General features: G+C 45.2%; 2 protein-coding genes across 2 annotated transcripts in view; one reads left to right on the top strand and one right to left on the bottom strand.

Moving 5' to 3' along the window:
* RSRC1 (arginine and serine rich coiled-coil 1) overlaps positions 1–8,361 on the bottom strand; it is a 409,907-nt gene extending 401,546 nt beyond the window's left edge. The window contains exon 1 of the mRNA XM_043991317.1: positions 8,219–8,361. The gene's annotated coding sequence lies outside the window, so the exon portion shown is untranslated. The remainder of the gene's footprint in view (positions 1–8,218) is intronic.
* A 4,491-nt stretch (positions 8,362–12,852) lies between these two features.
* SHOX2 (short stature homeobox 2) lies at positions 12,853–22,704 on the top strand. The gene is given in 7 exon segments (XM_043993312.1): positions 12,853–12,955; positions 16,488–16,697; positions 19,191–19,248; positions 20,030–20,061; positions 20,063–20,119; positions 22,205–22,280; positions 22,283–22,704. Coding segments are annotated over 6 exon segments (813 nt in total). The 5' UTR covers positions 12,853–12,955; positions 16,488–16,529.
* The last annotated feature ends 1,055 nt before the right edge of the window (positions 22,705–23,759 follow it).

Raw genomic sequence — 23,759 nt, 5'->3', positions numbered from 1 at the left:
TAGCCTTCATCAAGGCAGAGTCTGTTTTGACAGAATCTTAACAGGGCTTCCAAGGCCATGCCCCATCTGGGTGCTCTCCTCTCTGCGACTCATGGGGTCCACTGACCATCCAATAACCATCCTCCTTCACATTCTCTCTTTCAGCTCAATTAGACTCTTCTCCAAGCCCTCCTGAGGCCCATCTCCATCCCTGGAAAGGAGTCTCCCTGAAGCATGAAGACCGCACTCAGACATCCCCCTCTCTTCATGAAGACATTCCTGACTGTTCCCAGGCAAAAGCAATTATTTCCTATTTACATTTCTCCTGACCCTTGTCCCTTAGGTCATTAGCTCCTCTGTTACACTTATTCGTCTACTTGTCTTCCCTCTATTTGATGGTAGGAGTAGAACCAGTGTTACACATACGGTCATATCTCCAGAGCCCATTACAGGACCCCGCGCACAACAAACAAACATCTGTTGAATTTGTTGTATGAGTCATAAGTTCTAACCTGGTAGTTACTAAATTAAGCTGGATACTCCCCTAAACAAAGCAAACAGACAAATAAATAAATAAAACTATTCCAGAATGGTTTTTCACATCATAATACAGGTACACAAATTTTTCAACATGTGATATAACCATCCCTTCCTGTTACTAATTAATATTTTTTTTTTTTGGTGAGGCAATTGGGGTTAAGTGACTTGCCCAGGGTCACACAGCTAGTAAATGGCAAGCATCTCAGGACGCATTTGAACTTAGGTCCTCCTGAAACCAGCGCCAGTGCTTTACCCCTGTGCCACCTAACTGCCCCTAAAGAAATTTTAGTATAGAGGAAGTGATGAATTCTGGCCAATTGTGTTTTGTTTTTTGTTTTTGCGGAGCAATGGGGGTTAAGTGACTTGCCCAGGGTCACATGGCTAGTAAGTGTCAAGTGTCTGCGGCCAGATTTGAACTCAGGTACTCCTGAATCCAGGGCTGGTGCTTTATCCACTGTGCCACCTAGCTGCCCTAATATGTTCTTTTTATAATAGATTAGGTGTGTCTGAGTTGCAAGCTCCTGTATATGATATGGGTAATACTATACTACTAACCTCATGGGCCTATTATGAGGATCCAATGTACACAGAGTTGTAAACCAACAACCTGTGGTACTGGAGAAAACTTTGGAGAGTTCACTGGACAGCAACGAGGTCAAATCAGTCAATACTTAAAGAAATTAATTCAAGCTATCCACTGAAAGGTCAAATACTGAAGCTAAAGCTCAAGTCCTTTGGCCACATAATGAGAAGATGGGACTCACTGGAAAGAACCCTGGTGCTAGGAAAGGTTGAAGGCAAAAGGAAAAGGAGATGGCAGAGGATGAAATGAACAGACAGTATCATGGATACAATGAACATGAACTTGGACAGATTTAAGAAAAAATAGAGGATAGAAGGACCTGTTGTGCTATGATGCATGGGGTCATGAAGAGCCAGATATGGCTGACCGACAACAACAAAAAGACAGAGTCACCTACTGGTCAGCTTCTATTATTTATTAGATCTGAAGTTAGAAAGGCCCTCCTCAGAGTCTCCCTTACCAACACTAATCAAACAGCTGAAGGCTTCAAAACTGAATTGTGACGAAAGAAGGAATGGCTGTTCTGTAAGAAATGGTGACATGGGAAAACTGGAACGCTAACACATTGTTGGTGGAGTTGTGAACTGGTCCCAACTACTCTGGAGAGCAATTTGGAACTATACCCAAAGGGCTATAAAACTGTACATATCCTCTGACCCAGCAAAACCACTACTAGGTCTGTATCCCAAAGAGATCATAAAAAATGAAAAAAGACCTTCACATTACAAAAATATTTATAGCAGCTCTTTTTGCAGTGGCAAAGAAGTAGAAATTGAGGGGATGTCCATTAATTGGGGAATGGCTAAACAAGTTGTGGTATACGATTGTGATGGAATATTATTGTGCTATAAGAAAAGATGAGCAGGTGGATTTCAGAAAAACTTGGAAAGACTTACATGAACTGATGATGAATGAAGTGAGCAGTATCAGGAGAACATTGTACACAGTAACAGAAATATTATGCAATGATTGCCTATGATAGATTTAGCTCCTCTCAGCAGTACAATGATCCAAGACAATTCCAAAATACTCATGATGGAAAATGTTTTCCATATCCAGAACAAAAACATAGTCTGAATGCAGACAATGCATACTCTTTTAACTTCTTTTTTAATTTTTTTCTTTCTTGTGGTTTTTCCCTTTTGTTCTGATTTTTCTTTCAAAACATGACCAATGTGGAAATATGTTTATCATGACTGTACCTGTATAACCTATATCAGATTGCTTGCTGTCTTGGAGAGGTGAGGGAAGGGTTTTAGAACAGGAGAAAAATTTTGAACTCAAAATCTTACAAAAACGAATGTTGAAAACTATCTTATATGTAACTGGGAAAAAATAAAATACAATTAAGTGAAGAAAAAAAAAGAAAAGGTGGAGTGAGCTCCTGAACTCATGACACAATCACTCCAAAAAACATCCAAATAAGGTCATAGGAAAATGCCCAGAGCAGCAAAACCCACAGAGGAATGTGCTGAAATCATCTTCTAACCAAGAACAGCTTGGAAGGTCGGAAGGAGGGAGCTGCTGTGCTGAGATAGGAATCGAGCCCAACCCCACAGTCACCCTGACACAGATCCAGTCCCAGGAAGGCCTCACCAGAGAAGCAGACCCCCAGAGCCTCTGAATCAGCTGACGTGCCAGTGTTGTCTGGAACTAAGCTCACAGTCCGGTGAGTGGGCTGAGCCCCAGGCAGGGGTGAGACTACAGGGGTCTATGCTGGTGCTAAGGCAGAACTTGGATTTTACACCCCTGCTGAGAACCAGGAGGTAGGCTCCAGTAGCAGTGGCCCGAGTGGGGGAGGGGCACAGGCTCGTCGGAGCTAACAACCACAACACACAAAGCTGGTTGATTAGCAAGTTGGTCTGGGGTCATGTAAGGACCAGGGAACAGGCCAGGTGAGTGAAGAACCTGCTCCTTCTTAAATCATACCACCTGGGACTTCTGAAGCTTGGGATACTGCAGGCTGGAAAAAGTGCCCCACTTCAAGGAGCTAAAAGCTATGTAAAAGAAAGGCAAGATGAGCAGAGAGAGAAAGGTGAGAACCATAGAAAGTTTCTTCAGTAACAAGGAAGACCAAGGGGCCCCCTCAGAGGAAGATGTCAACATCAGGGTCCCTATATCTAAAGCTCCCAAGAAAAATATGAATTGGTCTCAGGCCATAGAGGTGCTCAAAAAGGACTTTGAAGATAAAATTAGAGAGGTAGAGGAAAAAATGAAAAGAGAAATGAGGGAGTTGCAGGAAAGACACGAGAAAAATGTCAACAGCTTGAAAAGTCAAACTGGCCAAATGGAAAAGGAGGTACAAAAGCTCTCTGATGAAAATAATTGCCTAAGAACAAGGATTGAACAAATGGAAGCCAGTGACTTTATGAGAAACCAAGACACAATAAAGCAAATCCAAATGAATAAAAAAAAATAGAGGGCAATGTGAAATATCTTCTGGGAAAAACTGCTGACCTGGAAAATAGGTCCAGGAGAGATAATTTGAAAATTATCGGTCTACCTGAAAACCATGATCAATGAAAGAACTTAAACATTATCTTCCAAGATATTCTCAGGGAAAATTGCCCTGAAATTCTAGAAGAAGCAGCTAAAATAGAAATTGAAAGAATCCACCAATCACCTCCAGAAAGAGATCCCAAAAGGAAAACTCCTAGGAATATTATAGCCAAATTCCAGAGCTCTCAGGTCAAGGAGAAAATATTGCAAGCTGCCAAAAAGAAAGAATTGCAAGTACTGTGGAGCCCAGTCAGATAGCACAGATCTAGCAGCTTCTACATTAAAGACCGGCGGGCATGGAAATAGGATATTCCAAAGGGCAAGGAATGGGATTACAACCAAGAATCACCTACCCAGCAAAACTCAGCATAATCTTTCTTCTTTTTTTTTTTTTGGTGGGGCAAATGGGGGTTAAGTGACTTGACCAAGGTCCCACAGCTAGTAATTATTAAGTGTCTGAGGCTGGATTTTGACTCAGGTACTCCTGAATCCAGGTCCGGTGCTTTGTCCACTGTGCCACCTAGGCCACCCCAAAGCTCAAAGATCTTAAACTCATCAGAGCTGCCCAAGGAGGGACTAACAGACAACCCAACTGGGTGGAGTAATCTATTTAATCTGGGCAGTAATGAGCCTAACACTCTTCAAAATTGGCTCAAAGACCTCAATCTCAGTTAGAATTGGCTCAAGGAGGGACTAATGTACACACTCAATTAGGGTGGAGTATCTCTCAAACCCTGAAGGAAAATAGATGGGAAGGGGATAAAGAGAGAGGGGCAAAAAAAGGGAAGGCAGAGTGGGGAAGGGATGGACAGCTGAAAATCCCTTTTGAAGAGTGATAGGATGAAAGAAGATGGATAATAGAATAAATATCATGGGGAAGGGAATAGGATGGAAGGGAAACAGTTAACAATAGTAATCATGAAAAGAGAAAGGGGGAAAAATTGTACAAAAAATATTTATAGCAACTCTTGGTGGAGGCTGAAGAAATGAGAATCAAGGGAATGTCCATCAATTGAGGAATGATGAAAAAGCTGTGCTATATGAGTGTAGTGGAATGGACTTGAGCTACAGGAAATGACAAACAGGATGATCCCCCGAAAAACCTTGAAAGACTAATGAACAACAATGTATAGTGAAGTGAGCAGAGCTGGGAGGACTTGTGCATAGGGACAGCAGTATTGTTCATGAGCAATTGTGAATGACTTAATCACTCTCAGCAATGCAATGATCCAAGACAATCCCAAGGAACTAATGAGGAAGCTTACTATGCACCCCCATAGAAAGAACTGATAAAAAGAACACTTGTGGATTGTACATATATAATCTGATTTCGATCTTGTGGAGGGGGGAGGAAAGGGAGGGAGAAAATTTGGAACTCTAAATCTTATGAAAATGAATGTTGAAAAGTACCCTTACATGTAACTGGAAATTAAAATAAATATTTGTTGCTGAAAAAGAAAAGAAAAGGAAAGAAATGGTGAAAGGGACAGTTTCAGGGAATCCTGGAAAAACATGTATGAACTGACAGAGTAAAGTGAGCAGAACTGGGAGAGCCATTTCTATAATGACCAGAACACAGTAAAGACCAACAACTCTGAAAGACTTCAGAACTCCATTGACACAACACTCAGCCAGGATTCCCGAGGACCCATGATGAAGCCTGCTATTCACCGCCTGAGAGAGAAGTGATGGATTCAAGGTGCAAAATGAGACCTATATTTTTGGACATTGCCAAGGAGGGGATTTGCTTCGCTTGACTATGCAATACAACAGTTTGGCCTTTCTTTATGACAGTAGACAACAGATTCTTGTTTATTAATTAAAACTTTTTTTAAAAATACCTGAACTCTAGACTTGTGCATATTTAACAAGCTAAAGTAACATATCATGACTAATGATTCTAACACTGAAATAAGAAACTATCAATCAATCAACAAGTGTTTATGAAGCACCTTCTGTGAGCCAGGCCAGGTGCTAGGCACCTGTACCCTACAAAGAATGAAACAACCCCTCCTCACCTGGAGCTTACACTCTAATGTTTAAAGATGACACACGTGACCACAACAACTGCAGAAGTCGAAGAAGTCTGCCTCCGCAAGCAAATCTCTCATGGCTGAACTGTCTAAGAAGGGTTTGGCACCGTGGACAAGGTCAAATCCCACCTCTGACACTTTCGAGCAGTGTGACCGGGGCAAGACATTTCACTGATCCCAGCCCTGTCCAAGACCTTGTCTATCTATTTATTTGTTATCTGGGGAAAGCAGGAAGAGAATACCTGCTTTGGTGATATTAAGGGAGGCTCTGTATGCAGAACAAAAGAGGTGGTCACCCTACTATTTTCAGCTCTGATAAAAACTGCACAGAAATTACTCTTTCCAGTTCTGGATGCAATGTGGCTTTTGATAAGATGGGCTAGTAGATGAAGGCCCAAACTTGCAGACGGAAGATCTAAGTTCAAATTCTGCCTCTGAAATTTACCAGCTGTGTGACTGTGGGCAAATTGTTCCACCTCTTGACACTTCCATTTCCTCTTCTGTAAATGAAGGATTCGGATAAATTGGATAAGACTCCTAAATTTCTTCAAGTCCCAAGTAGGCTTAGTACAGTAGCTGGAACACGCTAAGTGCTTAAGCAATACTCTTTCTGAATCAGAGGATTTAAACCATTTGAAATCATGAACCCTTTTAACAGCTGAGCAAAGCCTATGGACCCCTTCTCAGAATTAGTTTTTTAAAATTTATAATTAATATTTGTTTTTCAGTTGTTTCAGTCATCTCCAACTCTTCCTCATCTCATTTGGGGTTTTCTTGGCAAAGACACAAATGTGGTTTGCCATTTCCTTTTCCAGCTCATTTTACAGATGAGGAAACTGGGGCAAATAGGGTTAAGTGACTTGTCCAGCCAGGGTCATACAGCATATAAGTATCTGGGGCCATATTTGAACTCAGGTCTTTCTGACTCCCTGACCAGTACTCTATCCAATCGAGCCACCTAGCTGCCCATGATTTATAATTAAAGGAAATGCTAAATTTCAATTAGTAGTTAGTGAAAACAAAGATGTCGTTTTTTTCCCCATCCAAGTTCACCATCCCCCTAAAATCTATCCATGGATTCTTGGAAGAACACAGGTTAAAAACCCCAATATACCCCATGTTCTTATAACCTACCACCTCCCATGCTAATCACTGGATTTGTACTGGAAATCTGGAGTGCAACTGGAGGATACAGAAAGACCAAGGAAACAGCAACAGGGGCCTTAGGGTCAGTGATCGGAGATGTGGAATTGCCTCCCTCTTCCTCATTCAGCTGCTGAGGACTGAACCTGGGAGAGGTAGGGGGCAGAGGGAAGTAACTGGGAGAAAGGTGTTGAGTGACTTATTTGTACATAGTATATGTATGTTTGTGTATATAGTCATACATATACATTCTAACAGAGAATACCTTCCAGCATACACTCATACATATACATACTCATATGCTCATCTATATACATGTTCACACACATACATAAGTATGTGTGTATGTGTATATAAAAGCATACCTGCATACAATTCACACTCAAATATTCTCGCACTATTCTATACATATATACTACATACACTCAAATACATCCAATCTTATACATACTCTCATACACATATACACCCAGACACATATTCAAGCATGCATACTCATACATATGCATACTATACAACCACTTACTCTCATGGCAGCTAAGTGGCTCGGTGGGCTCATAGGGCCTAGAATCGGGAAGATCTCAACTAAAATCCTACCTCAGATCCTGAAAAGCTTTGAGACCCTGGCCAGTCACCGAGTGCCTCAGCTTCGTAATCGATAAAACGAGGATGAAAATAGCCCCCGCCCCCGACCCCATATAAGGATGAAATCTCTCCTGCTTAGTAAGTAGTGCCTAGCGCATAGGTGCTTAATAAATGCTTGTTTCCTTCCTGTATGCACACATAATAATACACACAACATACTCGTATATAGGCACACACTCATACATATGTGCACACCCTCGCTCTTAATACACAATAACACACTCAAATGCACATACATAAACTTACTTATACACACACACACCCATTCATGCACATGCACACGCTTGTGCACACAGTTGCATATACACACCCTCCCACACTCACGCACTCACATGTATGTAGCATACATGTCCCTCCTCAAACACACCGTATACACACACACTCAATACACACACATATAAACACACACCCTCGCGCGCGCACACAAACACAACCTCACACATACATGTCCGCCCTCAAGCACACACTGCTACACCGCTCCCATCCAGTCACGCACATTCACACACACGCGCGGCTTGCCAGGGTCTCCCCCCCCCTCCCCCCCGGCCCATGGCCCGGAGGCGCATGCGCAGCGCGTGCCGGTTCCTCCTCCCAAGCGGCCGGTGTCCACACAACCCCGGCAGCCGGAGGGGAGGAGGAGGAGGGGGGAATCTTCTCAGCGAGCCCCCCCCCCGCCCCCCAGGCTTTCCTGCCCTGCCCTTCCCGCCTCCCCTCCTCCTCCGCGCCGCCCGCCAGGCCGCGGCGCCCAGCAGCCCTCAGGCCTCCTTCTTTGGCCGGGCCCGGACACGGGGCTCACCTGGCTCTGGGGCCCGGCCCGCCACCTGGGCCGAGAGTGCCGCCCCACGGAATCGGAGCCGGAGCCGCAGCGTGGACGCGCCTCCTCCTGCGCCGCCGCCGCCGCCGCCGCCGCCGCGGCCTCGAGCCCACCTCAGTTCAAGCTCAGCGCCTTCCGGGGCCGTCGCCAGGCGGAGGCAGCCGAGATGCCGAGCGCATCGATGCAGGCAGGCGGGCGAGCGGCTAGACAGAGAGCCGATGGCGCGGATCGACCCGCCGGGCGCTCCTCCTCCTCCTCCCCCGCCCCTCCCGGCTCCCGGAGAGCCTGAACTTAGATGGCGGAGCGGGGGCTGGGTGCGGCTCCCGGGTGGGCTGGGTCTTAGTGATTAAAGGTCATCTAGGGCAAGGTCCCAGTCCCAACAAAAAACGGATAGGCCTTGGGCGAGTGGTGTTGGGGTCGCACCTCGAAAACTGCACCCCAGGATTTGGGGGCAGCGGGAAGAAGCGCCCCCCAGGACCCACCCTGGCCGCGCCCCCCGCTGCTTGATTTCATTAGGGTGTTTGCAGAGGGGCCCCCGAGACCTCTCCAGCAGAAGCAGGTGTTCAAGCTTTCTCGGGGTGAGGCGGGGGGGTGGGGTGTCTGTGGGCCGTCGCGGGTGGCCGAGGGCGCAGACGGGAGGATTCCCGGAGCTTGAAAGACGCTTGGAGAGCTTTTTATGGGGTGGGGGTGCTTTCCTCTTTTACGCTTAACGCTATTAAAGGACACTCGGCATTTTCTGAAAAGGATACTGCACTGTTTCTTTCCCACCCCTACCTTCACCACCACTCGCAGTCTTGCGTGGAAATTCATACTCCCCACCCCCCTTTTTTTTATTCTGCGTAAAGCGAAGCCTTCAGGGTCTGGAGCAAAAGTCTCTGAAGTTCGGATCTGAGCTGTCGGACCAGTCCGGAACTGTCCCATACCAGAGCTGCAGTATTCTCGGACATATGAGGCAGTACCCAGCTTCCCCAAGCCAACAAGTCCAGCGAAGTGAATGTCCTACGTCTGCCCTCTCCTCGCCCCTCGCCCCTCGCCCCCCCTCCCATAAGCGATATTTATTTTTAAGCGAGTCGTTTGATATTTATCTAAAATACTTTCTGATGTAGGAAGGGATCCTTTGAAATGCTGTAGATTTTCAAACTTGTGCTTTAACTTAAAAAAAAAAAAAGCCCCCAAACTGCTAAACTCACTTTTAGAAAGTCCCGGACCACCTTACCTTCGGGGGCGGGGGTAGTATATATTGGAATTCTTAAGTAAGCAGCGTTATTAGAACTATGCAAAGCTAAGTGTTTGCAGAGCAATTTAAATTCTTGAGTTTCAAATAAGCTGTAGCTCAAGGGACTCTGTGGTGCAGACGCTGCAGATCCGGGATAACTTCCTATGAGTACCAACTGCCGCCACACGCCAGCATCTTAACAGGTTTTAATTTAGCTGAGTGAAGGACAAAGGTCTTTGTTTTTTCATCCTCCTATGAATAACCGAGCTTTTTATTTGTTCTAAGGTCCCAACATTTACCTTTAAGAGAGTCAGTTCTGTCGGAAGTTCACGACCTTCGACTTAACTTCGGAGAGAAATTATTAACTTAAAATAAAAATAATTTTTAAAAAGACTACGACGAAACTAGATTAGCTGACTCTTGTCCTGTCCCACCCAAGCCTTCCTAGCTCTGCCAGTGACAACGGATACTGTTGGGGCGTCTTGACTATTTAAATGGCGGTCACATTTGGATAGTTCAGAGCTTCGCGTTCATTTAATTGTCTGTATTCTTAGTCTTTCTCATAAGTAATCTGAAAATTGAATAAAAGGGGACAAAGTTATATGTCCGTTGTGCTCGAGGTGTCAGAATGTACTAGGAATCAACACTCTTCGCTGGCAGTTTGCGACCCAATTTTAAATTCCACTTATAAATTCACAAATCTCAGCAAATTTAGTGTTCAATGGGGTTGTTTAATCATTAAATTTTAATAGAAACAAATATTGCATATAGTTTATTAAGAAAAGTTATACCGATGGAAAGCTAAATACAATGATAAAATACGTTTCGAAAATGACAAGTTGTTTTGCTAGAGATCAGATTATAGAAGATATGCCATTTATGTACTCTGTTAAAACTATCCCAAAGATGGTATATAATCGAACCCTTGGAGGCTCTAATATCCTGTCCAGAAATATCAACGGCGAATTTAATCTGCAAAAGGAAGGCAGAAAGTATTATCAAAACCAAGCAGGGGATCCTTCTTACCTCAGGTCACCCGAGGAGGATTTTCATGTGAGGAATGTATTTAGAATTTAGGACAACAGTTTCTCTTCCAAATTCCTTTTCATTTTCGCATATTTGTGTCACTGCTCTTGGAGGAACTTTTCTAGTTCTTATCTAGGTGGATTTTCTGGCGATAAGGTGGTTCAGTGCTTTGGTATCTGTCCTGTCTTGTAGGAGGCTTCACATTGAACCAGCTGATTTGAATCAGCATCAGGAACAATTATTTTTAATGATGAAACGTCAGGGACCATTATGGATATACTATCTCCTTGAAAATTTCCAAAACAGGTATTCATGGAAGGACATGTGTGTGAATATACTTCCGTATAAAGATATATTTCTAGAGAGGTGTCCTTGTATGCCTATATTTATTTATATGTAGACACCCATCATCTCAATTTATAAATGGGTAGAATCCTGTGGCCTTGGAATATAGATGCTCTTTTGGGGGAGCTGTTTATATAAATTGCATTAGAGGTGTAGTGTTAAGAACTTGGACACATACCCCCCCAAAATATTTCCGAACTTTATTCTTCCTATAAAATGTTTTTCCCTGTCCTCTGTAAACTACAGATAAGTGAAAGTGAAACACTATACACTTAGTACAGATTTAAGAGAGTGAGAGAGAATTTCCTCTTGGTGGTTCAAAATTAGTCAAATAAAATGTAACCAAAATGCTAAATAAGATGAAAAGCTCGCTCTCTCTCTCTCTCTCTCTCTCTCTCTCTCTCTCTCTCTCTCTCTCTCTCTCTCTCTCTCTCTCTCTCCCCTCCCCCCCCGGCCCCCCTTTTGGGTTGTTGTTTCAAAGGAGAGATGATCTGTGGCTATACAAGAATGTCAGAGCTGAAAGGGACGTCAGAGGTCGTTTTGTCCGACCTCTCATTTTACAGTTTAAGAAACTGAGGCCCAAGAATTGGAAAATAACTGAGTTTTTAAATGTACTTTAGATATATTTCGTATACCAGGAAAAACAAAGCAAAACCTTTTTTCCTTTAGGGAAAGTCCTTAAAGAAATTCAAGTGACAACACTTCGAAGGATTCCTCCGCAAAGAAGCAAGGAGAGGAGAGTGGAATGGAGGAAAGGACACTGCGCCTAGGCTAAAATGCCCTTGTCAGTTAGCATCTGTTCAAGAAATTGGACAAATCAACCTTTTCCAAATACAACTCAACACATTAGCAAAGGTCTTGAAAAACAAACGAACAAAACCAGGTCTGGTGGCCGCTGACCCGCCCCAAATCTCCTCGGTGTCTAGGCGGGCCCACTCCGCCGCTTCTCTTCTTCCTTTCCTTGGGCTGCGGACGGGTCACCTGCGAAGCTTGGCAGCAGCTCTGGCTCTTCGCAAGCGGGCTAAGGAAGACACGCGGAGGTAGAGCTCCTCCAGCTCGCTCTCTCCCCAAGCACCACTGTCAGTTCCACTTTGGCCCCTCCCCTGCAGATCCTGCTCGTCTCCCCTGTGTTTAACTAAGTCGGGATACTAGCGCAAGATCCACGCCTAATTAAATTAATTAGGGATTCTTGTCAATCCTGGATTAATGGCCGATAGCAACCCTGGCCACAACGATCTGAAAACCTGGAGGACCAGTGATCTTTTTTTCCCCCCTCCTCACCCCCACCCCTTCATTTCCCCCTCCCTTTTCCCTCCTCCTCCTATCCCTTACTCCCTCCTCCTCCTCCCATTTCTCTCTCTCTCTCTCTCTCTCTCTCTCTCTCTCTCTCTCTCTCTCTCTCTCTCTCTCTCTCTCTCTCTCTCTCTCTCTCTCTCTCTCTCTTTCCCTCTCTCCTTGGTAGTGAGTGGCTCGCCTGATACAGAAGGGGCTTTATTCAGAATTGCAAGGGGAGATAATTTGCTCAGAACAAGGGGCCGGCTTTGCCAAGTATAAATAGTGCGACTTCAATAAGCAACATCACTATCTGATCCGAACTCTTAGCAGGAAGAATTGTCAAAGATCTTAACATTTAACAAGATCTCTCCAGTTGGGAAACATCAGCTTCCATTTGACTCCAGCCTGCCCTCAACCCTCCTCCTCTCCCCTTCCTCCTCCTCCTCCTTCTCCTCCTCCTCCTCCCCCACCACCACTACTGCCACTACCACCTCCTCCCCCCCTTCTTTCCCCTCCAACCCCCCCGTCCCCATTGATGTGTTATTACTGGGGGGTTTGGAACAGTAAAAAGAAGAAGAAGAAAAAAGAGAAAGAGGAAGACGATTGGAGGAAGAAGAGAGAGAGAGAAGGGCAACCGTGCCAAACCATGGAAGAACTTACAGCGTTTGTCTCCAAATCTTTTGATCAGAAAGTGAAGGAAAAGAAGGAGGTGATCACGTACAGAGAGGTCCTGGAGAGCGGGCCCGTCCGGAGCAGCAAGGAGCCGGGAGGTGGCAGCGAATCGAGCCGGGAGGACGGCTGCAGCCCCGCAGTCAGAGCTGCGGGAGGAGGCGGCGGCGGCGGCGGAGGAGGAGGAGGTGGAGGAGGAGGAGGAGGAGGTGGAGGAGGAGGAGGAGGAGGAGGAGGAGGTGGAGGAGGAGGAGGAGGGAGGAGGAGGAGGAGGAGGAGGAGGAGGAGGAGGGCGGTCTCCCGTTCGGGAACTGGACATGGGCGCCGCTGAGAGAACCAGAGACTCGGGCAGTCCCAAACTCACTGAGGGTAACGGCCAGACCCGAAACACCGCGCTTTCCCCCTCCCCCACCCCCTCAACTCTGGCGGGGAAAGGACCCAAGAGTCCGGGAAGACTGGGGGTTGGGGGTTGGGGTGGAGAACCAGGGAAATGTGGCCACCCAGTTTTAAAAGTCAGCTGGGGGCGGTGGTTAAGGGGAAGAGTGCCGTTTGATTGTGTATGTTGTGTGTATGGGGTGTGTGTGTGTGCATTTTGCGCTGCAGACATTGTTGTTATGTTTATTCCACTAACGTGCATTTTACTAGCTAGAGTATCTTGTGCCTAGCCTCTACAGGAGCTCGTGCAAAGAGAGTAAAAGTTCTAAGAGCAGGAGGCATCTTTTTTAGGCTGCCAGAAGGCTTAGGTCGATCGCTTGTTAACCCGCTTGAGACTGAGACTTTGGACCTAGTTTGAGAGGAAGGCTTCCTCTGCTAAGCTCTTGCACTTTCCTATTATAGAAAGCTTTTCTTTCCTCCCTCTCCGCCTTTCCTTCTTTTCCCCATCCCACTCTCCTCTCCAGCAAACTCATTCCAGGGACTGCTGCTGCTTTCCTGATTGTCCTAATCTTTGCAGCCAGTGTTTATAGAAATACGGCCCAACTGGACCTCGCAAGGCTATGCATTTTCGAACAGGCCAATGGGGTTTTGTATTTTAATATTTTGTTTTGTTTAAAATTACTTTTCTATTTCACACTCTGGTGTATAAGGACTCTGGTCTTGAAAAAAATTGAACTTTGGCCGCCAGGAGAGAGAGGGTGAGTCCAGAAACAAACAAACCAACCAACCATGGTTTTATGTCTGTGTTAGAACATCCCCAAACAACTCAAAAGCTTTCAATAATAAAAATTAATCCGGGACCGCACGTATACATTAGCTGGGGTGCAGCCATATTTTTCCAATTAGGAAAATATGTGGCAAGCATGGAATCAGCTATTTAAGCAAACAATTACCTTGTTTATAACATGATCTGTTCCTGTTTAGAGACCACTAAGCAGGGAGCCTGGCCTGACACATATATTAAATTAAATATATTAATCGATTTACAATTTGGAAAAAAAAAATTTTCTCCTTCCCTGCAGTCAAAAGTTTGAAATGCAGCCACCGCTGTCTGGGTGGCACGAAATGGGTAAAACATTTTTGCCTCTTTGGCGGATTCCGGTGCATATATTTTCCCCACTAATATTTTACTGCAACAATTTATGACTATGCTTTGTAAAAATTGGTCCAGGATGTTTGATACAAATTTTCTCTCTCTTTCAGAAAGGGCAGACGCCTCTCAGACTACCGATAAGTATTAGATGTCTATCCAATTAGTAATTAGGAAAACAACAGCTAACATATATAGCAGTGCTAGGGGCTACGATGGATTTGCTTTTCTTAGCTTTGGTTGTCCAGATTCATTCAATTTCTGGCTCCACATTTGGAGGAGTAATAGTAATTACGGAACCCGAATTCAAACCGCTAAGCAGGCGTTTGCACGTTTCAAAGGGCCCTCTGCACTTGAGGTGTATTTGCCTTTTTGAATTGGTTTTAAAAACCTGGATCCGGTCTTCAGGATCATTTATTTCAGAGCTCCTGCCAAATAATGATTTCTCTTGCCTGTCGGAACTCTGTGGAGAGCATCTTCAGCGGCAGATTTTTGTTAACAAATGCGGAGAGGCATTCTGGGTTGTGAAGAGCTGGGAGAGGGCGGGCCACGCTCGATCCAAACTCGGACTTCTAGCGCACAAATTTAATTGACAAGCGCTGGAATAGGGAGCTGGGAATTCCGGTTGAACGGGACCCGGCTGTCTGACCTCAGAGGGAGCTGTAGCTCCTTCACCCGCTGAAGCTAAGGACAATCGCTTGGGTGATTCCATACCCAAAGTGTCCGTTTGAAAAGAAAAGGGAAGAAAGAAATGGGACGTATCAGCTGGCGTGTGTCGATTCAAGGCCGGAAAAAAATGCATGTTTTATTAAACGACAGAGCTGTTGAATTCACGAAAAGGCAGAGAACAACCAATAGAAACACAGGGTGGTAAATATACCACTTAAACCTGTTGATATATATGTATATATACATATATATTTACACAAAGCGTTGGTACATGGTGAGGTTTTTGTTTTTATTTCTCGAAGGACAAATAGCACTTTGCTTTTCCCCCAGCCAGCCAAGGGCTTTGTTTTACCCTTCTCCGATGCTGGCAGTAGCCTGGGATGTGGTACCGCCACCAGGAAAGCAAACATGGCGTGGGCAAGCCATTGCTCCAGGGTCCGGAGCGAGGATGCTGGGCAGAGAAGAGAGGAGCTAGCCGGGAGCATCCGGATGGGCCTGAGCCCTGAGGATAGGTGATGCTGGCCCAGGCTGCCTGAATTGCTGCTGTGCCCCCAGCACCCAGCAACGCTGCTACCTACATTTTGACGTGTCAGCCTCTCCCTCCCTCCTCTTCCTCTCATCCTCCCTCCCCCACAAAAAGCCTCACTCCCAGCTAGAATTGTAGCAATAAGATCAGCAAGTTTGCAGGAGCCAGGGACTGAGGGGGTGGCCAAAGAGGATCTATTTTCCACAGGTCACACCGAAGCTAATAACTCCAGAGCCGAGAGCCCAAAGGATCTGATCTAGAGAGGGCCGGCGCAAGCGTTCGCAGGCGTAGGCATTAATCAATGGCCTAATTCCGCCCAACAATATCCATCAATCTTCTGATCTTGGTGGGAGACAGAGTAAGGGAGAGAAGAAAAAGAAGAGGGAGAGGAGAGGAGAGGAGAGGAGAGGAGAGGAGAGGAGAGGAGAGGAGAGGAGAGGAGAGGAGAGGAGAGGAGAGGAGAGGAGAGGAGAGGAGAGGAGAGGAGAGGAGAGGAGAGGAGAGGAGAGGAGAGGAGAGGAGAGGAGAGGAGAGGAGAGGAGAGGAGAGAAAGAGAGAGAGAGAGAGAGAGATGAGAGAGAGAGAGAGAGAGAGAGAGAAGAGAGAGAGAGAGAGAGAGAGAGAGAGAGAGACTTAGAGAACGTGGGGCGCCAGCCCTTGTCCTAAGAGCCTTTGCCACGACACTCGGAATGGTTGTGTGTGGCAGTGTGTGGCAGAAATCGGAGAAATGTCATAGACTATGTTACTGATAAATTTCAGGAATCACCTAGCCCTCCTCATCTAGCTGTCCTCCAAGACTAACCTGACCTTTGGGCATTTCTGGGATGGTCATACTTATTTGCCTCTTTGCACAAACCCGAACGGTGGCCGTGTTTGTAGGCAGGTAGTAGGGAGCAGGTGGCCTAACCTTGGCACTTGGGCAAACCTTGTTTTTGTTGTCGCCCTCTGTGTGGTGTGCGCGCGTGTGTCCGCATCTGTATTTGTCCTACCCCCCTTCCAGTCCTCCCCGGAGCTGAAGGATCGTAAGGAGGATGCCAAAGTGATGGAGGACGAAGGACAGACCAAAATCAAGCAGAGGCGCAGTCGGACCAATTTCACCTTGGAGCAGCTGAACGAGCTGGAGAGACTCTTCGATGAGACGCACTACCCAGACGCCTTCATGCGGGAAGAGTTGAGCCAGAGGCTGGGGCTGTCCGAGGCCCGAGTGCAGGTATTTGGGCCGCGGGGAACTGACTCGGCTGGTTGCGCTGGGCAAAGCCAAGCGGTGAGTGGGTGCGCGCGCGCACGCGAGTGTGTCTGTATGTGTCTGTGTGAGCGAGCGCGTGTGCGTGAGTGTGCGCGCGCGCTCCAGTGGACAGAAATTGGGCTGGAGGGGGGATTGGGCTGATTGCTGGGGGGGGGGGGGGGGGCGGGTTGTAGGATTAAAGAGGTATCTTATGCTGTATTCGTGACTCTATAAACACACAAACGAAGGGTGCGCCGTCCTTTCTTTTCCTGAGTCACGAGAAAGTCTTTATGAGAGTCTTCCCCCCCCCCGCGTAGATTATAATTCTGTTGAGTTTTAGCATTAATTTTTAAAAAACGTTTCTTCACAACAAAACACAGCTGTTTGCTCTGAGGGTTTCACACTTCCAGCTTCGTGCGGTTTAACTCCTAGTGAACCTTCTTTTATAGGCATTTAAAAATATAAACAACCGTTTAATCGTTGATGTCCTGCGCTGCAGCGGCTATTTTGCTCTTGTGAGCTGGGTTTTGTCTAGAATCTGCTCTAGGATCTGGGTTTGCCAAGCGGATACGCCAATTAACTTTATAGATGTAAAGACTATAAACTAAATTAGTAACTGTTAAGTGCAGAAATTTACAGTCCGAGGTTAGCAGTTGATCTCAAACTGTGCGCATAGCAAAAATGCATTCAGGTCTCGCGGTCTTTGTTCCCTGGCCCTGGGTAGCTAGTTTTTTCGCGTACTGTTTATGCCTGAGGTGAGCAAGTTTTTAAAATACTGCTGCCCTTTCCAAAGCCTGGGATATCCACAATTAAGCCATACCCAGTTGTGTCAAGAATCGGACGCGATTGTCTTTTTTCCCTCTGGAGGGTGATTGGAATAGCAGAAGCAGGAGCGATCTTATCTTCAGTTTTTCGTGTTTTTTTTTCTTTTTTCCTTTCGGGGAACCTTCCAACTTTCCTAGCAAGGATAATTCTAAATGTCTCAGATTGTATTTCCGTTCAAATAATAAAATGGGAGAAAATGATGGTCATTATTTGTTTGAACACATGGAGTAGTTTTAGGCCCCAAACATCTGCAGCTGTTGCGAAGTATCGCTGTAACAGATACTCTCCTCAATCTTTGTGCGCAGAGACCACCATCTGCACCAGACTATGCACACAATTCTTATGGGGTTTCCCCGCATCTTGTAATAGGATAAGGGCATAAACAGAACGGTCACGTTGGACCAAAAAAGTAATAGTAAGCAGCCTTTGTCATCACAGCCTGCTCTTAAGACCCTTCTCCTCTCAGGTCTTTAATACTTTTCTCTTGCCCACCGAGGGCTCTCCCTAAGGCTCAGAAACTGTCTAAAATAATGATAATATAATGAAAGTAATAACAAAATTCTATTCCAAACCCAAATGTTGGGGGGCGGAGGGAATTTGCCGGCTCCTCAAAAAACTGAACTAAAGGCAGAATCTGCACTCTCATCATGCTAAATTGAAGGATGATTTTTGTTAAGAAGCATATGGATGAAACACTTTCCATTGACATTAGACTGGGCAATCATAATTCACTTGTTATTTGCAAATGAGTTGCAAATGAATCAACTTGAGGTTATTCTAGGAGGCAGAGATGTGAAGTCAAACTAGGACTTTAAGTGCTTTATTTGAATTTTTTGTGTGTATTGAAGTTAAATTGACTACTTTCAATTGGGGTATTTATGAAGAAGATGCAATATTCTAGGAGCTGCTCAATGCAGCCTTCCTCTCCCACACTGAAATTTGAGATACCTTCTTCCTTCCCTCCCAAGAAGCAAACTTATCATGGTCCCTCATTTCTAAATAGTTTTTTTTTCTTTTTTTCAAGTTTTAAAGATAGCTTTTGGTTTGCAGCTTCCAGTAACTTGAAGTCTTTTTTTTTCTATAGAAGCAAAATAGATTATCATAATACGAGACTATTATTCTGATTCTGTATTACATTCTAGTACACAGAGAAGCAGAGAAATTCTCAACTTCTTTGTAGTGAAGCTTTTTATGACACTAATTGCCCCTCTCCCCCCCCTCCATAAAAGTAAGTCATTAAATGCTTTGGTGTTAGTTTTTTCTTGAAGATAAAGCTAATTAATATTACAGTCTATTAATGAGCACACTCTTCCCAAGTCTTACTGCTCAAACATCTAACCCATTATCACAAGTTAGTATCAGGTATCAGGGAGTGATTTAGGTCTTTGGGGACTCCGTAATGTGGAAAGATGAAACCAGGGCCCTCAGTAATTTATCAGAAACAATTTATCTTCCAAATGTTAGTGAAAATATATCTTTCTATTTGGAGGAGTTCCTTTTGGGTTTTTAAATTTGGAAAAATGAAACTGTAAGATGGAGATTTGAAAGAAATGTGGAGACCCCTAATATCTTTATGTATGATTCCAATGTCCTTAGATCTATTTAAATTTTTTTGAGCTGTCATTTCTATTTCTTTCCACTTCACACTTTCAGGTTTGGTTTCAAAATCGAAGAGCTAAATGTAGAAAACAAGAGAATCAACTACATAAAGGTATGTTTCTTAAAATATGGTTTGGGTGCCTCCTGCTACGGGATGCCCTTTCTGATTATCTTCCCCAGGTGACAAGCTTCCCTTCATCTTGATATATCTTTGTGTATATATGTGTATACATATATGTACATATGTGTATATATGTATATATATATTGTGAATATATCCTTGTCTGTATCTAAATTACTTATTTGTGTTATGATATGTCCCCTCAATAGAATGTAATCACCACGAGGACAGGAATTGTTTGGTTTTATACCCATCCCCCACTGTAGATGCCTTAATAAATGCTTGGTTGAGTTGACTTGAATTTTTTAGAAGACTTGTTTGTATATAATATGACCTTCAGAAGAAAAGGCCCCCAAAGATTACTCTTCGTTGACTTAATTTTGGGTGGTTGCAATCTGCAACTTTGGAGGGAAACATCCAGGATGATAAAATCACATATACATTTGAGGATTCGACAGAACATTTGTAAGAGACCTTTTGGGGCGCAGATGTGGAATCTTGCATATACATTACAATTATGAGACTTAAAGTACTAAGCTAAGAAAGTGACTCCCAGCACCCTACATGCTCTGAACAGAATTTATTCCCCCTTAGTGTTCATTTGTGTTGGTAACCACACATGCATCATGTATATGTAGACCGAGGACTGTATATTTTAAAATATCCTTGTGTGTACACATACACACATACATAAGTCCATACAAGCAAACACACATAAGATCTGTATTTTTTTAATTTAAAAAGCTGATTTTGTTTTCCCTTATTGTGGCAGGCGTGCTAATAGGAGCAGCAAGCCAGTTTGAAGGCTTGTAGAGTCGCACCATATGTCAACGTAGGTGCACTGAGGATGCCATTTCAGCAGGCAAGTACTTGAACTGTTTGTGGATAACCCCCACCCCCTTCTCCAAGAGATTCCCCCAGCTGTTTGACAATGCACCTGTGGTATGATGTTAAGATGATATTATAGGCACCTGTACCCTTTAAAAAGCAATACACTGTCTGGAATCTGCCCCAAGCACCTCTTTTGTCCCCCTCTGGGAGCTCCATAGAGGACAAGGAGCGGTAACTAGTCCTTTAAAAATGCTGTAAAAGATTGCACTTGGGGAGTGGAGAGCAAAGGCTTTTGATTAGAGTTTGTCAGTTCCAATGCAGAAGTTAGTGTAAAAGATTCCAAAGACACCATCCATGTTTTTGTGTCAATGTTCTCTCAATCTTAGTCATATTAAACATCTATCCTAAAACAAACAAAAAAATAAAGTCTTCCTAATGCAAATTGAGTTTTCAAAAGCCATTTTCCTGATAAAGGTTCTTGCCATATTCTCCCCTAGCAGAAAGAAAACCCATCCAGTCTTCCCAGGACTTTCCCAATCCCCATCCTTATCAATAATGACACCTTTAAGACTACATCTAAAAAGAACAGTTAGCAGGATTGATTTAATCCTAGAAATTCCCTTCTTCCCCCCTCCCCCCCCACCCCCCATTCCTTCTCTTCACAGCTAACTATTGTATTTTTGAATCATCTTTCCTGTTTCCCATCCACCTCTATTTTTTTTAGAAATCGGGGCATTCTGTGTTGTCATATGTGATACATGCCCCAAGTGCTGAGTTCCATTTAGATATTGGGGAGAGGCTACCTTACAAGCCCCAAATGATTTGGGTGCTAGTGCAAAAAATGATTATGACTTGTCCAAGTTTATTGCCTATCTTGAATCTGGCATTTTAGCTTCTAAAGAGGGTGGAAAGACAACTTTATTTCCAGTACTGGGTATGTGGGAATGGGGGCTGCAGGTGTTGGAATCTTCAAAGAACATCTTCATACTCGTGTCCCCATGGGTAGACACAGGTGCAGTTGCAAGCCCAGAAACATTCATTATATACCAGAAAAAGTTTGGTTGCTTGCCCGTAAGATCTTTTAATGCTGTAGTTCAAATCCTTGTTCTATTACTTAGAACTGAGTGATCTTGGATAAATTGGGTTTTTGCGATTAAGTCCCTATAGACTGCCATCATTTCTGTATTTCTGGCTCTCATGGAGGTGATGGCCACCTGCAGTCCAGCTTGGACTAGGTGACTTCTGAAGTTCTTTCAAATTGGAGATTCTGAGACATTTCCTTCTCTGGGCCTCGGTTGCTCACTCACAGAACTATTGTTAAGGAAGTGCTTTTTAAACTCAAGTCTGGACTTGTGATTTCATTGGTGTAGGGAATTCCTGGAAGCTATGCAGACAGTCAAGTATGTATCACAGGCAGCATGGAATCCATATCTTAGCCACTCCTAGGCTGGCTTTCTATTGCATAGAAAACTCTCCTTTCCTATCATTATCACACGTTAATATATTACCATTACTTGTACAAGATGTACAGAACGATGGAAATTCGCCTGGAGTGAGCAAAATAACTTCTCCATACTTTCCCAAGGCAGTCTCGTTGTTTTGTAGGATGAAGATTTTTAGTTAGTGCATTGTCCCTTTCTCTCGTACGTCCCAGCCCAGGACTGAGCGCTTGAGGGAATAGCAGACGGAAATAGTAGAGGTGGATTGGGGAGACACAGGAAGGGAACACATGGAGATTTAGGTGCGGGGGTGGTGGTGGTGGTGGTGGTATTGAGGTAGGAGCACGAGGCCCGGTGCTCAGGTGGGAGACAACAACAGGGGGATCCACTGGGACAGACGGGCATTGCCAAAGCCCAACTACTGAGAGGACACAGATAGGCACCCCCCCCCCCAGCCCCTACCGCACTAGATGCATTCCCCACCATGGCCCACTGTGACCTAGGCTAGATTGACAGCCAAGCAAGTCACCCCGCCCCCTAGCTCAGCCACCCCTTGCCAGGCTGGACAGACTAGGGGCGCCGCGCGTAGGCTGGGCGGTGTTAATGCTCTGTTTTTATTTTATTCTCATTGTCACCCTTAGGATAGTCATTGCAACGTGACGCCCTTGTCCTTTCAGGTTCAGGCTCAGCTGCAGCTGGACAGCGCCGTGGCAGCGCACGCGCACCACCACCTCCACCCGCACCTGGCGGCCCACGCCCCTATATGATGTTCCCCGCGCCGCCCTTCGGCCTCCCGCTGGCCACGTTGGCAGCCGAGGTCGCCTCGGCCGCTTCTGTGGTGGCGGCCGCCGCGGCGGCCAAGACCACTAGCAAGAACTCAGGCATCGCAGACCTCAGACTGAAGCCAAAAAGCACGCGGCGGTCCCTGGGCCGTGGACTTCGCTGCTGCCCCCACCTGGTCCTCCTCAACCCTCATCCCAGCCTTATCCTCCGCCCACTCGTTCAGTCCTCTAACCCCTCCCGTGCTGCCGGTATCATCCATCCCTTTTCTCCTTCATTCCCCTTGCCCTCCTTTTCTGAAGGGACTCCGGCGCCTAGTCCCAGTTCCAAGGACACCCAGGGCCAAAGCCCTTACACACGCCCCCCCCACCCCGTCTCGCCCCTGGGGCCAGGATAGAGGACCCCCCGGCAGATCCCCACGGCCTACGCTCTCTGGTTTAGGAAGGGCCAAGAGGTGTTTTCTGCTTTTGTAAAGTTCCCGCAGTAGGAGTGTGTTTAAGGAAGGGGACTGGGAAGGGGGACAAGATGGGGAGAGGGAAATTATTCCTCTTGGCAAAGCAGCACCAGAGGATCGATGCTTTGAAGACAAAAACCAAAACCCTTACTAATCATAGAATCCCACAAATATTGAAAAACAAGAGAGAGTAGAGAATGGGTACTTATTTCTCACCTCCATTCAGCAGAAGCTTGACAACGCCAACAGAATCAAGGAGGAAAAAAAAATGTGAAGTATTTGATACAACAAAAGTTTGGGAACTGACATGGACGAAACTCGAGGTTATGGGGGGAGGTAGGCAACTTTAAAGTTTTTTTTTTTCTTTTTTCTTAATGGGCAAAGATGGCGAAGAGGAAGGAAGATGTAAACTTATTTAAAGAATTAAGATAAAAAAAGGACACGCAGTTGGGAAGTTCACAGGTTTTGAAACTGACCTTTTTCTGCGAAGTTCACTTTAATACAAGACATTTGATAAGAGAGGCGGGCCCTCCTTTTACGTTGAATCAAATACTTTTAAGTTTAAAACCCACCACGTCTGGAAGAGCGAAGAAGAAAAGAAGGAAGAAGGAAAAACACGGAGAGAAATGATACTAAGATGAATAATAAGGACATGGACGATATGATTTCTCTGTGAAATTCCTCCTGGGCAAAACTGTCCGGACTCTTGACAGCAGAATGCGGTTTGCATGTTTCTTGTATTCCATAGATGGTGTTCCCCTTCCCACCCTCCCTCTACTCCACCCCTCTCGGTTCACTTGCACTTCATCTTCATCTTTAGTAGGAGAAAACAAAAAACCAAATGCGGCTGGAAATTGATTTTTCTTCTCCCCTTTTAAATCCTGGAGGACAAAAGAAAATGATCTGAAGGGGGGAATAATAGCCCCACTCTCTGTATTGGTCCACTGTTTGGTCCGAGAGGAAGGAGGAGGGCAGAACAATGTGGGGGAAGAAAAGCG

This window comes from Dromiciops gliroides, chromosome 3 (genome assembly GCF_019393635.1).
Source record: "Dromiciops gliroides isolate mDroGli1 chromosome 3, mDroGli1.pri, whole genome shotgun sequence".
Lineage (NCBI taxonomy): Eukaryota > Metazoa > Chordata > Mammalia > Microbiotheria > Microbiotheriidae > Dromiciops > Dromiciops gliroides.
The sequence above is the reverse complement of the archived record's forward strand: the minus strand, read 5'-3'. Positions and strand labels throughout refer to the sequence as shown.